Source organism: Pleurodeles waltl, chromosome 3_1 (assembly GCF_031143425.1).
Source record: "Pleurodeles waltl isolate 20211129_DDA chromosome 3_1, aPleWal1.hap1.20221129, whole genome shotgun sequence".
NCBI classification, from domain to species: Eukaryota; Metazoa; Chordata; class Amphibia; order Caudata; family Salamandridae; genus Pleurodeles; species Pleurodeles waltl.
Genome location: NC_090440.1, coordinates 1,966,701,675 through 1,966,716,471, shown reverse-complemented (window position 1 = coordinate 1,966,716,471; position 14,797 = coordinate 1,966,701,675). Strand labels below are relative to the sequence as shown.

The 14,797-nt window shown below is 44.0% G+C and overlaps 1 protein-coding gene across 3 annotated transcripts in view; it reads right to left on the bottom strand.

The window, feature by feature from the left end:
* Nucleotides 1-14,797, bottom strand: part of SHPK (sedoheptulokinase) — a 130,635-nt gene that overhangs the window by 54,187 nt on the left and 61,651 nt on the right. For all 3 annotated transcript variants that reach the window (XM_069226344.1, XM_069226345.1, XM_069226346.1), the window contains one exon: nucleotides 3,189-3,372. In XM_069226344.1, the coding sequence (XP_069082445.1) occupies nucleotides 3,189-3,372 (184 nt within the window). The remainder of the gene's footprint in view (nucleotides 1-3,188; nucleotides 3,373-14,797) is intronic.

The window sequence follows — 14,797 nt, the reverse complement described above, 5'->3', positions numbered from 1 at the left end:
GAAAAATGTAGTTCCCTGGGTGGGCCAGGTCCTTGGGGCATGTTAAAAATAAGGAGGGGTGTGAATGAAGCCCCCCCCTTCCTGGGCTTTCTGAAGTCCCAGGGACCGCCACCTCCCTGGGGCAAACATGCAAAGAAATTTGGGGGAGCCACCGCTACCCAAGTAGCCCCGGGAACTGCCACCGTCCCAGGGCCAAAGATAGTATTAAATGCAAGGAGTGCCTTTCCCCCTCCCGCAGCCCGAGAAACTGCACCTCCCCAAAGCCAAAGATATTATTAAATTCAGGGGGGCCAACTGGCCCCTCGACATCCCTGGGAAGAGCAGTTCATGCAGATTCATAAGAATAAGTACTGCTATGCACAAATCTTCACTTTTTTTTTTCTTATTTTTTTTTTACAAAAGGGTAGTTTCACAGTTCCATGTCCATTAGCCTATTGACCTTCCATCTTTGTGGCGAGTGTGCAAGTTATAGTTATGTTAGGACACAAGTTATAATTACTTGAGATAATTCTAACTGTAACAGGTGAATTTCTATGGCTTGGTTCATTTAAAATGAGAGCCTAACTTTAACATCCCTGTAACCTTTGTTTTTTTAAGTAAATATATATATAAATATACACACACACATACACACACACACACCTTTTAACCAATAATCTCTGAACCCTAAAAAATCCTTTTCCACCCCAAAACTCCCTTACCACCAAAAAACCTATAACCACCCTAAACCCTAAAAATTCCCTTAGCACCCAAAAATCCATAAACACCCTAAAAGCTCCTATACCACCAAAAATCCATAACATAAAAGTACCCTTACCAATCAAAAACCCATAACCACCCTGAAACCTAAATGTCCCCTTACCCCCAAAAACCCATAACCATCCTAAAACCTCAAATGTCCTTTGCCAACTGAAAACCTATACCCACCTTAAACCCTAAAAATTCCCTATCCATCCAAAAACATATACCCACCCTAAACCCTAAACATTCCCTTACCTCCCAAAAACCCATACCCACTCTAAACCCGAAAAATACCTTACCACCCAAACACCTGTATTTCCTTATCACCCAAAAACCCATATCCACCCTAAATCCGAAACTTTCCCATGCCGCTCAAAAACCTATACTCACCCTAAATCCTAAAAACTGCCTCGCCACCTAAAAACCTATACCCACCCTAAACCCTAAAACTTCCCTTCCCACCCAAAACACACCTACCCAACCTATACATTTTATATATATATATATATATATATATATATATATATATATATATATGCACATATATATACATACATATATAATCCATGACAAAGGCTTTTAGCCGAAACGCGTTGGAGTTTGTGTTTGCTTAATTAAATTGGAGTTTGTGTTTGCTTAATTAAATTGGATTTTCCATTTTACGGAGGTGTCCTGTTTCTCTTCACACTGGAAGAGTATGTTTTATTATATATATATATATATACACACACATATATATATATATATGTATATATATATACACACACTGCAATATACTTACATTTCTGACGAGTTTTGCTCTAAAAGCCTTTTGTTGTAAAGGCTTCTTGCTAGCCTTTGTGATAAAGGCTGCTTCCCCCATTAATGCAGACTGTACAGCAATTGTTTTTGGTGGTTCTAGTCCTCGGCTTAAGAAATTCTCAGTTTTCACAATGACCACAAATTAAGAAGTACTCTCAAGCTTATGATCCTCTTTGAACATGATCCTCCTAAATGTTCTTGAAGAATCTTTTTTGATGCTGTTTCTATCTGCAAGTGTACCTTCAAACATTCTGCAGTCACTCGTGTACCCAGTAAGACTCAAGCAACCCACACCAATGAGCCAAACTTGGCTGAAAATTAAAACGTAGGTCTCCTGCGTGGCAGCACCATAATATAAGCTAAGCAATATTGTTTATTTATTTTTATTAATTTATTACGTTCATCACTGGCACGCTGTTAATTAATGTACCCATTCACACCATCCAGAGTGTTACAAATCAAAAAGAATATTCATACAATAGTCACTCTCATACCCTATAAAGCTAGATCTTGTCACCTCTCAGACGTACAAATGCTACAGGATAGTTGGAGCTAGATAACACAAGCCTTCATTTATTACATCTCACGCTTTGCTGCACGTGGAATGACGAGGAATACCCTAACGGCATTTCAAGATTGGACAGCGTCTCCATGCTCTACTCTTGGGATCCACCTCAGGTCCTGCTTCAACAATTTTGGGCCCCTCCAAGACTGTGCCCTCTCAAGGGATGCACCTTGTAAGCATTCTAAAAGCATGCACTCAAGTCTAGACCTTCACTCATCCCTCAGAATATTTTGTCCCAGGCAGACTTCAGATGCACACCTCCATCCACCTATACTATATGTTACTAGTACAAACCATGCTGGGCACAAGGCCTCAGATTTCCTGTTGCCAGGAGTAACCAGAAGTCATCCCACTTCCACTAGGCCATGTTGCAGCACCGTTGTTGTAATCTATGAAAACACTGCATGCACCCATCCTAAGAAATCTAGTCCCTCCTGTGGCCTCACCATAACACATAAATTGTTTTATAAAAACACATGATAGCAAGCTTAAATACTGGATAGGTGAAATGTAATGATAGAAGTAGAAGACATGGTGCTAAAAAAGCTTATAAAAGTAAAGCACTGACAAAAATAATACAGAAACATTGGCAAAGCTAATAGGTCTGGGTTCAATGTAGGAGCACATGTAGCAAATTAGCACATAACAGTGACACGGTATGGAGTCAACAGGATTCAACAGAGAGGGTTCAATGGAACCAATCCAGAGAAGGTGATAGGACAGACTCAAACAGCCAACAGCATTAGATGAGAGATCACTACACCAGTGGGCTGAGACAACACATGCTTCACAATGTCTCAAGACAAAGACTTGACGAGGATGATCGACGAAAGCCAATGGTTGAACATTGTAAAACCAAAGTCCAACCTATGTTTATTGTTAGCAATACGTCAACTTGTATGTTTTTGGTTTTTATCCATTACTCACTAAAAAGATAATGTACAGGGAGAACAAAGTGGAATATAAACGTGGTTGGAAAAACAAATTAGACTCTATAGAAGGCTATGCCCTAAGGTAACAAACATAAATGGTCTGGGAATGTGAATGGCTGGATGAACTGTAAATGCCCACTTTTTGTTACCTGTTCTTGAGGTACCAGTAGATTGTCGCACACCCAAATCCTGTTGCCACACTCAGATGGGATTGGGGCTGTGGAAGAGAATTAAGGAACTCTTTGCTGCAGCGCCCGTCCTGCCAGGTCACTAGACTGCTGACAACATCTGGCTGAAATACAACACCTGTTCCCGTCTCAGTCCACTTGCAACCTAAAACAAAAGAAAGAAACCAAACCACTTTTGCTCTATTACATACCATCATTGTTTAAAACGGAAAAGGCTTGGATATTGATACACTAAAGCAAACACACAACGATTTGAATGTCAATCAGTGCAACCATTTACATATTATAAAGCTTAACACATTGTAGAAAGACCCCAATGAGAAATATGCTGCTCTTAAATCTAAAATCGAAAATTTCTGATGGGTAGTAAATGTTTTAACCAATTTACAGGCATTATGCCCCTCATTATGAGTTTGGTGGGAGGAAAAGGCCTCCCGCCAAACTCCAGTGGTCAGGTTACCACCAGTGCAGTCCCCTTCCCGCAGCCCCTATTAAGAGTTTTCCACTGAGTCAGCAGGCGGAAACAGAGTTTCTACCCACTGGCCCAGGGGGAATCAGCCCACAACATTGACGCTGGCTCGTAATTGAGCCAGCAGCAATGTTGCGGTGCATAGGGTGCACCAGCACCCATTGCGCTTTCACTGTCTGAAAAACACGACGGGCTGGCCATGGGGGCCCCTGCACTGCCCATGCCAAGTGCATGGGGAGTGCAGGGGCCCTCATGGGGCCCCTTGCACCCCATCTCCGGCAGCCTTTACATGTCAGGGCAACTGTCATGTAAAATCTGGAGGAGAGGGAGGTCGTAATCCCCAGGGCAGCGCTGCCCTGACAGATTCGGACCGCCAGCACCGCCAGGCCATAGGGCCGCTGAAAAGTGGCAGTGCTGGCGGTCTGACCGTAGCGGTAATGCCATGGACATAATGTGGCTGCCGGACCGCCACGTGGGCAGTGGTCCGACGGCCACCACGGCCCTGGCGGTCTGTAGACCGCCAGGGTCGTAATGAAGGCCTATATGTCTGGAGGGATGCCATACCAGTGAGTTATTGTCTAGATTACCTGATAATTGCAGAGTTACATAAATTATGGATTTCCACCAATTAGAAACCTGGAAAATACATAGGCCCCCATTATGAACTTGGTGGGATGCCCCGCCGCATCCCGCCAAATAATAACGCATGGAGCCTCAACGCCATTGATGGTGGTGAGGGCCGTCATGCGCCATGCTGGCAGTCAGTGGTGGGGGTGGATGCTGCTCCACCCTCACCGCCACGTCAGACCATACACCGCCATGCCTATAATGAAGCAGTTATAGGCGTGGCAGTGTCTGGAGAGGCGACGATGGCGGCGGAGCAGCATTCAGGGAGCCCGATCCCTCTCGGAGCAGCGCAACGGAAGAGGTAAGTGCTCTCCAAGAGGGAAGGGGGGAGGAGGGGTGTGTGTGTGAGTGTGCAAGTGCATAGGGGTGTGTGTGAGTGTATGCGTGGGGGATGTGTGCCTGAGTGCATGTATGCATGTGTGCATGTAGGTAAATGGGTGCATGTGGATGTAGAGGGTTGGGGTTTGGGGGGACCTGTAGGTAGGGGTGGGGAGTGGGGGGATGGTGAGGGTCGAGCTTGGGGAGGCCTACATGGAGTTTTAGGGGTGGAGAGTTGGGGGGTCGGTTTTTGGGGTTTGGAGGGTGGTTAGTTGTAGTGGCAAGGGGGGGGCTGGCGTGACACATACAGGTGACAGGAATGGGTATTCCTGTCACCCGTATGCTTTCTGCCAGGGATTACCTGGCGGGGTATCTCGCTAGGAAATCCCTGGTGGAAATGGGATCAAAATCCCACCATCAGGTTGAGTGTGCCTACAGTCGGCCCGGCGGCCGAATCTGGCCTGGCGATGGGTGGTTGTGAACTGCTGCTTTGCAGCCAGTTCACTACTGTGTTGTAATAAAATTTCTTATTAATACTAAAGAAGTGACACAATTCTAGTAATAATTGAGTATTTATATAACTAAAATAAAACAGAATACAATACGGCCTGGAGTACAGCACAGTTCTGCAACTGAAGCCACACTCCACTCAGCTCTTACACAGGGTGATTTTTATACCTTCAGTGGGCGCTTAAAACCCACCCACTTACAATTAACAAAAATGATAATTCTTTAAGCGTTATCTGACTGCTTGTTACAAAAATACAGTCCTAGCAGATTTACTACATACATAGTATCTAACATACACAATGTCCTTCAATCCTACCCTATGACCTCTACCAATATGTTCCCCCTACACGTCTACAAGACTCCATAAGTTTTACGGCCTGTCACCTCCCTTCTGCCAGCCTTGAAACACAAACATCTAACACTGTGTCCCTTTCTAGACTGTAGTGATTTACCATTCTCCTTTCCTGCTATCAGAAAGTAGCTCAAACTCTCCCTTGTGTGTGTGCGTCCTTCTAAGTTATCTGTGGTATGCTAGGCTGAATCATAACTGCTTTACCCTGCACCTGGCCTCTCTCCTCATTCTCCTTTCTGTCCCTGCGTTCCTTATTGACGATTATGTTCAAACTGAGGCCTGTACTTTTCACGTATAATATAGACTTCTGCACATTTGTTTTCTAATTCGTGTGTTGACCAGAGTAGGCCCTCTGTAGTTTTCTTAAGGCCTATTACAGTGTTCAGAATATGGCGGTCTGGACCACCATGCCGTTGGCGGTAATGACAGCCACTGCCATGTTCATAATGACCACCATAATTTATTTTAATATTGCCCATTTATACATCCGATACAAAAAAAAACCTGACTGACAAGGTTTATTATAGTCCTCCTTGAAAGTCAATAAATGAGGTAACGGAGAAGAGAGATGGATGCTTTTTAGGTCTGGTCTAGAGCCAGGGTAACCTATCTCGGAGCCTCATGTAATGAAACAAAGTCATAAATAAAATATATATATATTCGTTCAGATCCGTGGAGGGGACAAATGTTAAGGGGAAGGAGGTATGTAAAGCAAGGTGTTTTAGCCCCCACAGGAATTTTCGCTCATGCTTACAGCCAAAACCACTGCACAAATTTGCAGCAATCTTAGCATGAATGTAGATTTACTGAGTGCTTTCATCGGTTTGGTGTAAATATATTCAGTACTTTTTTGAGACATAAGCATTTTAACAAATTGCCATATTAAAATGGTTTTAAGTGGGGAATACATAAAATCACAAACTAGAAAATCAGATTTGAATGTTTTCTCAGATGTAAAGGGCTGATGAATGGGATTTCCCCACCATCTTGAAATTCACAATTTATGACAAATTTTCACATAATGGGAAACAAATTCCACTGCCATGGGTAGGGCACCAGGAGAGGTGCCAACCCCATGAGGATACCTGGAAGTGTGGAAAACTAGCCTAAAAGACAAAAATGGGTTAGATGCAATAAAATTGTGATTTTATTAAAAAAACATCGAATCTGTACCCAGCAAAACATTTTGCTCAGATTAGCTTTTTTATGAAAATCATGACTTTCACTAAAATGGGAAAATATCGAAAAATATTTTCCTAATTAAAAAATAGGGGAAAAACAGCTGTGCACATTTAAAGAGCATTGGTATCAGGGATTCCCTGACCATGTTGGTAATCAATGGCAGATTCACACCTTGAGGTGGGTTGGTCGCAGGGCCTGGCTATAAACCATGCCCTGAGTGCAACCCCAGGTTTGCAGAGCCAAAGGTGTGCAATGTGGAAGTTGTGCACTCACCGCAGCCTAACCCTGTGGCCAAACGTCAGCCAACAGGAGCTCGGTTGCTGGGCTTGTGGGGGCTGCCCGCTTACAGTGGTTTGGGCACTGGAAGTCAAAGGCCAGATACTGCAGCCAACCCTTTCTGTGCACAGTCAAAACCATTCAGAGCAGGCGTTGGCTGCCCGCACCTTAGTGGTTACTGGGCCTCCGAGGTTAGGGTGTTAGATTGCAAATTTAGTGCATCATAAAAAAATCATTGTCACTGGGAAAAAAACGGTTAAAAACTGGAGTATTGGTTCTGGCTCAAACGTGAAAACATTAAAAGTTGCACCTGCCATAAGTCATGTCACTTGCCAGGAAGAAAACACAAAACCAAACACAAAATGTCACAGGAAAAAAAGACTACCAAGAGCAGAACAAAGCAGGTGGGTGAGTAATGGCATTTGATGTGTCCTTGAGTTATGGGGTGCATTGTGTGCCATCCATACGCTGGTCCGAGGCATCTGCCTAAGCTTTTCTCAGGTTTCCAGTGATCCCTGATGTGGGGTGAGAAATGAGACCAGAACCAACGACCGCACTAAGACAGGCACATCAACAGTGGTAAACCTTTCTCTTGGAGATGGCCTTGCATTTACCTCACGGACTTATCTGATATACAGATTTGCTCGGTTAGCATCATGGACAGGTTCTCCATCTCAATCCCAAAGCCCTCAATCTAGCAATTTGACAAATAAGGTCACAGAAGTTGATTATTAGCGACTTTCAAAGCAATGTATGAAAACCTTAAAAGGAAACAATTTGTCATCTGTTGCACTACTTAAAACTTTAATACTTTGGCAGTCAGAGCTCAGCATCTGGTCCCTATGTACAAAAAACTGGTTACAAAAACCCATACCCACCCCAAAAAACTTAAAAGTTTCCATTGCCAACCAAAAACCTATACCCACCCTAAACCCTAAAAAATCCTTTTCTAGCCAAAAACCTATACTCACCTGAAACCTTAAACATTCCTTTACCACTCAAAAACCCATTCCCATCCTAAACCCTAAAAATTCCATTACCACCCAAAAACCCATACCCACCCTAAAACTTAAATTTCCCTTATCACCCCAAACCCCATATCCACCCTAAATCCTAAAATTTCCCTTACCGCCCAAAAACCTATACCCAGCCTAAATCCTAAAAATTCCCTTCCCACCCAAGAACCTATACCCACCATAAACCCTCACCATATTTTTTTTCCATATAAAAAGGTGATTTCACAGTTCCATGTCAATCACTCTATTGACAGTCCATCTTTTGTCATTAAGCCTCTGGCCTTTGCTGAGAAGTTTCTACATAATTTAGGTGTTAGAAGCTGGCCATCATGTTTCCCGGAGATCACACTCTCAGATACATGCCTGGAACAGTGATATGTTGGGCTGATAAAAAGATTTGTGAGAATCTTCTTCTGTTTGAACTTGATTCTGGCTTTCAATAAATTCCTACCACTTAGCCCTGGCTCCTGTTTGGTCCAATTACAGACTGTCTATCGCTCTCTCCTCTCCTTTTCTGCCAATGGAGTACTTTCTGGCACAATGATTGCAGCCTGCTGCTTCATCATATTGTCCATCTGCCGCATGCCACCATCAGTTTGTTGCAGCTAACTCGTATTCCCTCTTCATCTCCTTTTTGTGTTCTCCTCCCCTCTAGTGAAGGAAAGTTGCAACTGTGTTAAGGACATGGAGAGAAGGACCCACGACAAACTAATAAAAATATTGAGGCTCATTCAATATCGTCCTAAATTGGAGAATGAGGGTGATATTGTTTGTTATTTTGTTAGCACCAATCACATTTCTGGTGGCAGAGTTGTGTTTACTCTCTTGCAGGTAATGATGCAGACTGAGTAGTAAAGTGGAGTGAGGGATGTCATTTTATGTTGATGTGCAGAGAAGAACACATTGGTTCTCTCCATCATCAATCAAGAGGGTAATTAGGATTGGTGTCTCAAAGTCATGTGCCTCCAATAACCTTCACTGGTGCTTTTGGTCATGTCATCGCAAATACCCCTTTCCTTGGTTTCAATGTAAAAGTAGCTACGTAATTTTGGTGGAATTTTGATGCTTCTACCAGATGTAAATGAACGAGAGAAACACAATACTCGCTACAACGTCCATATTAGAACTATTCATCTGCTTTTTATTAAGAGTGTTCTGTTAATAAATACTTAATAACAACACTTGAAGATAACACCTAACACATGTGTGCAGTTAATTAAATTCCATAAATAATCGATAAATTGTTATCATATGTTGATTTACACGAATTGTCCTTCACACAGATTAAAATAGTGAGGAAGTTTGTTATCCTGGAAGATGTACATTTAGAGTGCACGTTTCTCTATATATTTTGGCTTTTCTTGATAGGTGATTCAGGATCCCAGGAGTCTCACATAGAATTTCGATTAATTGTTTTTTAGGTAGAGCATAGGTTCAACTTTAACTCAGCTCAACAAAGACCTGTGAACCAAAGTCAATGCTTTAAATTTGTTGAGTATACCCTCTCAAGGCTCCGAAGGGCAGGGCCATTACTCTTGGAATTGGAGCTGCCAAACAGCTACTTTTAGCTAGATGGGGCTCAGAGTTGGTGCCCTCACAGACGGACTGGCTACACAAGCTGTAGGACGTCATGGGGATGGAAAAATTGACAGCAATGGCCATGGGATCCCTACCCCAGTTCGAAAAGGTATGGGGGCCCTGTATCTCCTACCTTTCAGATGAGTTCAGGGAGCTGATGTGCCCGTGCTATTTCCAAGTGCTGCGCTTGACAAGCTTTACTACAGCCCAGACGAGAGGCACAGTTGCAACATGAGTTGGAAAGGGCCAGTGTGAAGGGAGAGAGAGTGAACAGGTAATAACGCAGGATATAGGAATGGTACGGAGAGGCATGGTATTTTGTTATAAGTTTTTATGCAATTTAATCCACTGGCCAGTGGTTGTAGGTGGAAATTATGTACATGATAAAATGTCTATACTCTAATGTAGGTGTTTTAGCTCAGCCTGGGAAAAGGTTATTTATTTTTTAGGGTGTGCTGCACTATTCGGAAGTACTTTTTAGCACTGTCTGCCTCATTAAGAGCTTTACAGTAATCTAGGTGAGGCTTGTCATGACCGCATGGGAGCCATGGCTCGTCTTATTCCTGTCACCATCAAAACCGGTCCCAGATTCCAGTTCAGGTGAGGGAAGGCTTTAAAATGTTTCAACCCTGCTCTTTCCTCTAATCCTGTTCCTACTGTCGGTCTTTCAATGATGTTTCCTCTGAAAAAACGTCATTACGAAATGGCAAGTGTTCTCTTACATCAATTTAGGCTATGAAAAAAATTGTTCTCTCACATATGAAATATTAAGCAGCTGCTAACTAGAGGGTGGCGAAACAGTGACTTTTTGTGGTTAAAGAAAGGAAACAGAGTGGTATTTTGTAACTGAGGGAAACCATACTCCCGGGCTGGCACTCTGAGTGTCAATTAGCTATGAGCGATTTCTGAAAAACGTCCAGGCTACAAGAGTACTCAGTCTGTCCATCCACAATGACAGAAAAATATTGAGAGCGGATAGTAATTAAAAATGGTGGTCACAGTTGAAAAACGTGGTGCTACATGCTTTTTCTGAAAACGTTAATGATGGATACCGACAAGGTACAGTTCTCCCTTCAGTTACAAAGAGATACACGGCACAGACCTACAAAATCAATAGTGCAACACCCCTGAAAAAGAGACATCACATCACTAATCCAATTATGAAATGCAAACAGCAGAAATATTGAGTCAGGCCAATCCGGATTGCATAGGTTTTAAGAGCAGTTGTCATCTGCACTGGTATTATTTTAATATTTGCCCCGTATTATAAAAACATTTATTATACAGCACTGTTTGTTTGATGGCATAGTGTCTTTCCAGGATTGTTTGAAAACTATGAAAACTATATACAGTTTCTAATTAGGTATGCATAAAAGAAATAGCGGTGGGTATGACACCATCTTTCTTTTAAGGAAGTCGCTATTTACCCAGGCGCCAGCCAAACAGTAAATAATCTTAGCTATTTACCCAGTGCCTGGCAAAATAGCACATATTCTCTGCTGTTTAGCTGGTCACAGACTAAATAGCAGAGTGGATGTACAATTTGACCTGAGGCCGGATGAATAATGTGAAGGAGGTCTTGATTTAGCTGGCCATAGGAAAAAAGGGACAAAATGCAATGGTAGAGTGGTGGCCATCTTTATTTGGGATGCAACATGTCATGCATTTGAAAGTAAGTGCATATACAAACATACATGCAATTGTTTGTACAAAGGTAACTGCATAAATTAAGCTTAAGTGTTTACAGATGAAAACACAGTCAAATAAATTCTGAAAAAGACATTTATGTTATTTTAGTATTCAAATAAATGTGGCAATCAAGCTTCTACTTCAGGACCGTGGCAAACAGATATTTTGGACTGCAATCTAGGAGTATTTGCTGTATGCAAAGACAAATTAATGTGGTTCTAAAGCATGTTACATAAATGTTTTATATACTTATGAGATATCAAGACTTTTTAATGTTCATGATCCTCGTTTCAATTATTTGTTAGGGCTGGGCTCTTTTTAGGCTTCTTATGAAAGGCCTTGTGCTAGGTTTAGGTTTCTTTTTAAGGGAGATTGTGCTTTCTAAGTGTTTTAAACCTGGCAACACAGGAGCAGTACACAAGCAGAACCAAACAGGCATTTGCAGGCAGCTAGGTGGTATTGGGGCAACTGGTGCATTTGGGCACAGTGCTCTGAGGCATTTGCAGGAGGTACATTGAGTGAGGCATAGTAATGGGGCTTCTGTGGAATGGGCAAGTGAGAGCAGGAGACAGGTAAGTAATGCGTCTAGTTAATTCACAGAAGGACTTCAATCACCTACCTTTGAGCAAAAACAGACTTGTTCATACTGTTCGCCCCACTTAGGATCAATTAAATATACATTTCAGGAGTCTGTGGCAAGATCTATCACAGTGATGTAATAAGAACTAAAATGCTCATACTTGTTAGTAGTTCATACACGATATCCCAGAGAACTACAGCAGGCATCTCCAAGGCACCTCATTATCGAAAATAAATGTTTTCTATCTTTTGAATAACACTTAATAATATTTACTGTATATGACTAATGTTAATATTGTGCTTGGCTCAAATGTGTGTTGTTAGTAACATATCCTATATAATTATTCTTGTTTTAGGATAAACAACACTCATTGTTGTAAAAGCTTGGAGGCTGTACCTCACTAACGTCATTTTGGCAGGGGATGGGGAAGGAAGGAGTAGGACCAGAAGGAGGGTGGTAAGTAGGAGAATAAGAGCCAGGCGGAGGATCACCAGGAGGACTAGGATGACCAAAGCCACAAGAACCACGACAAGAAGAACCAGGCCTACAGAGACTTATTCTATGAGGATCAGGGTTACCAATGCCAGAGGGGGCCAATAACAAAGAGATGGTGAAGAATAGGAGAAGGAGAACCAGGACTAGGGGACCAAAGTGAGAGGGATAAGGAAGGCCAGAAGGATATGGAACAGGGGGATCTGGATCCAGTGAACAAGAGCCAGAAGGATCAGAAGGACCAGGGGAAGAAAGAACAGAAGGCCCAGGGCCATGACAACGAGGAAGGGTAGAAGCTCCTGAGTGTACCAACCAAACCAGAGAGACGAGGATGACCAGGACCAGAAGAGGCACACCCAGGAAGACAGACCAAAGAGGACCAGTACTGGCAAAAAGGCCGAGGGATAGGAGGGTCAAGAGTACAGATATCAGATCAAGGAGGACAAAGGGGCCAGAAGCAAATGGACCAGGAAGACAACGTCCAGAAAGGACCTAGACTAGCAGGGCCAGGAGAGACTATAGTACAGTGTCTAGGGGGAATATTGAGGGTCAGGACCAGTGGGACCAGGATCAGTAGGTTTATGAAGGTCGGACTCAGAAGGATCCTAAATCAGGGTGGCAAGGACTACATGAACCAGGGTGACCCGCAACATGGAAAGTAGGAGAACCAGTGCCTGAGGGATTAGGAAGTCCAGATCCAGCGGGCCATTATTAGGAGGACCATAAAAAGTGGGGGCAGTTTGGACAATAAAAATGTGGAACAGGCAAACCAGGAGGACTATTAGAAGCAGGATGGGGCAGGAGGATCGGGGGACTAGGAAAGCTATGAAAACCAAGGCCAGTTACACCAGCAACAGACAACCCAATACATGAGGACCAGACAAAGGAGTACCAGAACTAAGACCTCCCGCACCGTGTACTTAACTCCCCCCACATAGATGCACGCACACAAATGCACACACTTCAACACACTGACACACACGCACCCACACACACACCCTGACACTCTCTCACTCACAACACCATTACACCGCACCCTGTACTTAACTCCCCATACATGCACGCACACAAACGCGCACACTTCCACACATTGATACACATGCACCCACACACACACCCTGACACTTACTCACTCACAACACCCTTACACCGCACCCTGTACTTAACTCCCTAAACATGCACGCACACAAACGCATACACTTCCACACACTGATACACATGCACCCACACACACTCCCTGACACTCACTCACTCACACACACAAAACACCCTCCGCCCCCGGAATCCATACAGACACACACTCACATGCACACACACAACCCCTCCCTCCCCTTTCGAAAGGTCACCTTACCTAGTCATCGAGGTGGTCTTCCGGGTGGGAATGGGTCCTGGCGCTTGCACCGCCGCCAGTGCCCTGTAACACAACACCACCATGCTGTTTTTCGAATTGAAATATGACGGGTGGTGTTTTGCTGGCGTGGTGGTGTTGGCAGTGCAACCGCCACTAGACCGCGACTGCCAGTACAACTGCTGGTGGTTTTCCACCTGGAAAATGGAGGAAAGCCACCAGCAGTCGTAATATGGTCTTTTGGCGGCTGCCAGCACGGCAGTCGGCGGTCTACCCCGCCAAAGTCGTAATGAGCACCATAATCTTGAGAAGGACAAGAAAGATGAAAAACATAAATTGCACAACCACGGCCAAGTACGCCAGAGAGGAAACAAGAGCCAGAAAGAAAAGTTCTAAGAGGACCAGAAAACAAAGGACTAGGGGGACCAGGAATATCAGGGCAACGAGGACCAGGACCTTGAGTACCAGGTCCAGGAGATCCAGGAGGAGGAGGGAAAGGAGGATCACTAGCAGAGAGATCAGGACTAGGATGACTACACCCTGGAGGAGCAGGCCACAGGGCTAGGAACAAGATGACCAAGAAGATGCGGAGCAGGGTGGCCAGGCCCAGGATGCCCAGAGCATGGAGGACCATGATCAATTGGTGTAGAAGCACAGGATAAAGAGCAGAAGGATCTGTGTCATGTCCTAAAAGACTAGGAAGATTAGGAGCATGAGGGTTATGGCCAAAAGGACTAGGGGAAGCAAACAAGATGAGGTGGCAGTATCAAGGATACCACCAGGACCGGAGGCCCAGAGCAAGGAGAATTAGAAGGATCTGTGCTAAGGCGACCAGATAAAAGCCTAGTAGTCCTTGGAGGACCATGACCATAGGGCCAAGTCCCAGAATACCACCTGGAGCAGAAAGGGTAGGGCCTAGAGGTAGCAGGAACAGTGAGGAAGATTAGAAGGACCAAAACAGCCAGAGCCAGAAAGACTAGAGGGACTGACTCTGGATGTCCAAGAGAAACAGGACCAAAATGATGAGGCTCAGAAGGACCCAGACAAAGAGAACTAGGACCAAGAGGGCCTAACCACTCAGTGCAGTGGCAGAAATACCATGGGAGACAAGGCACAGGGCCAGGAAGACCAGG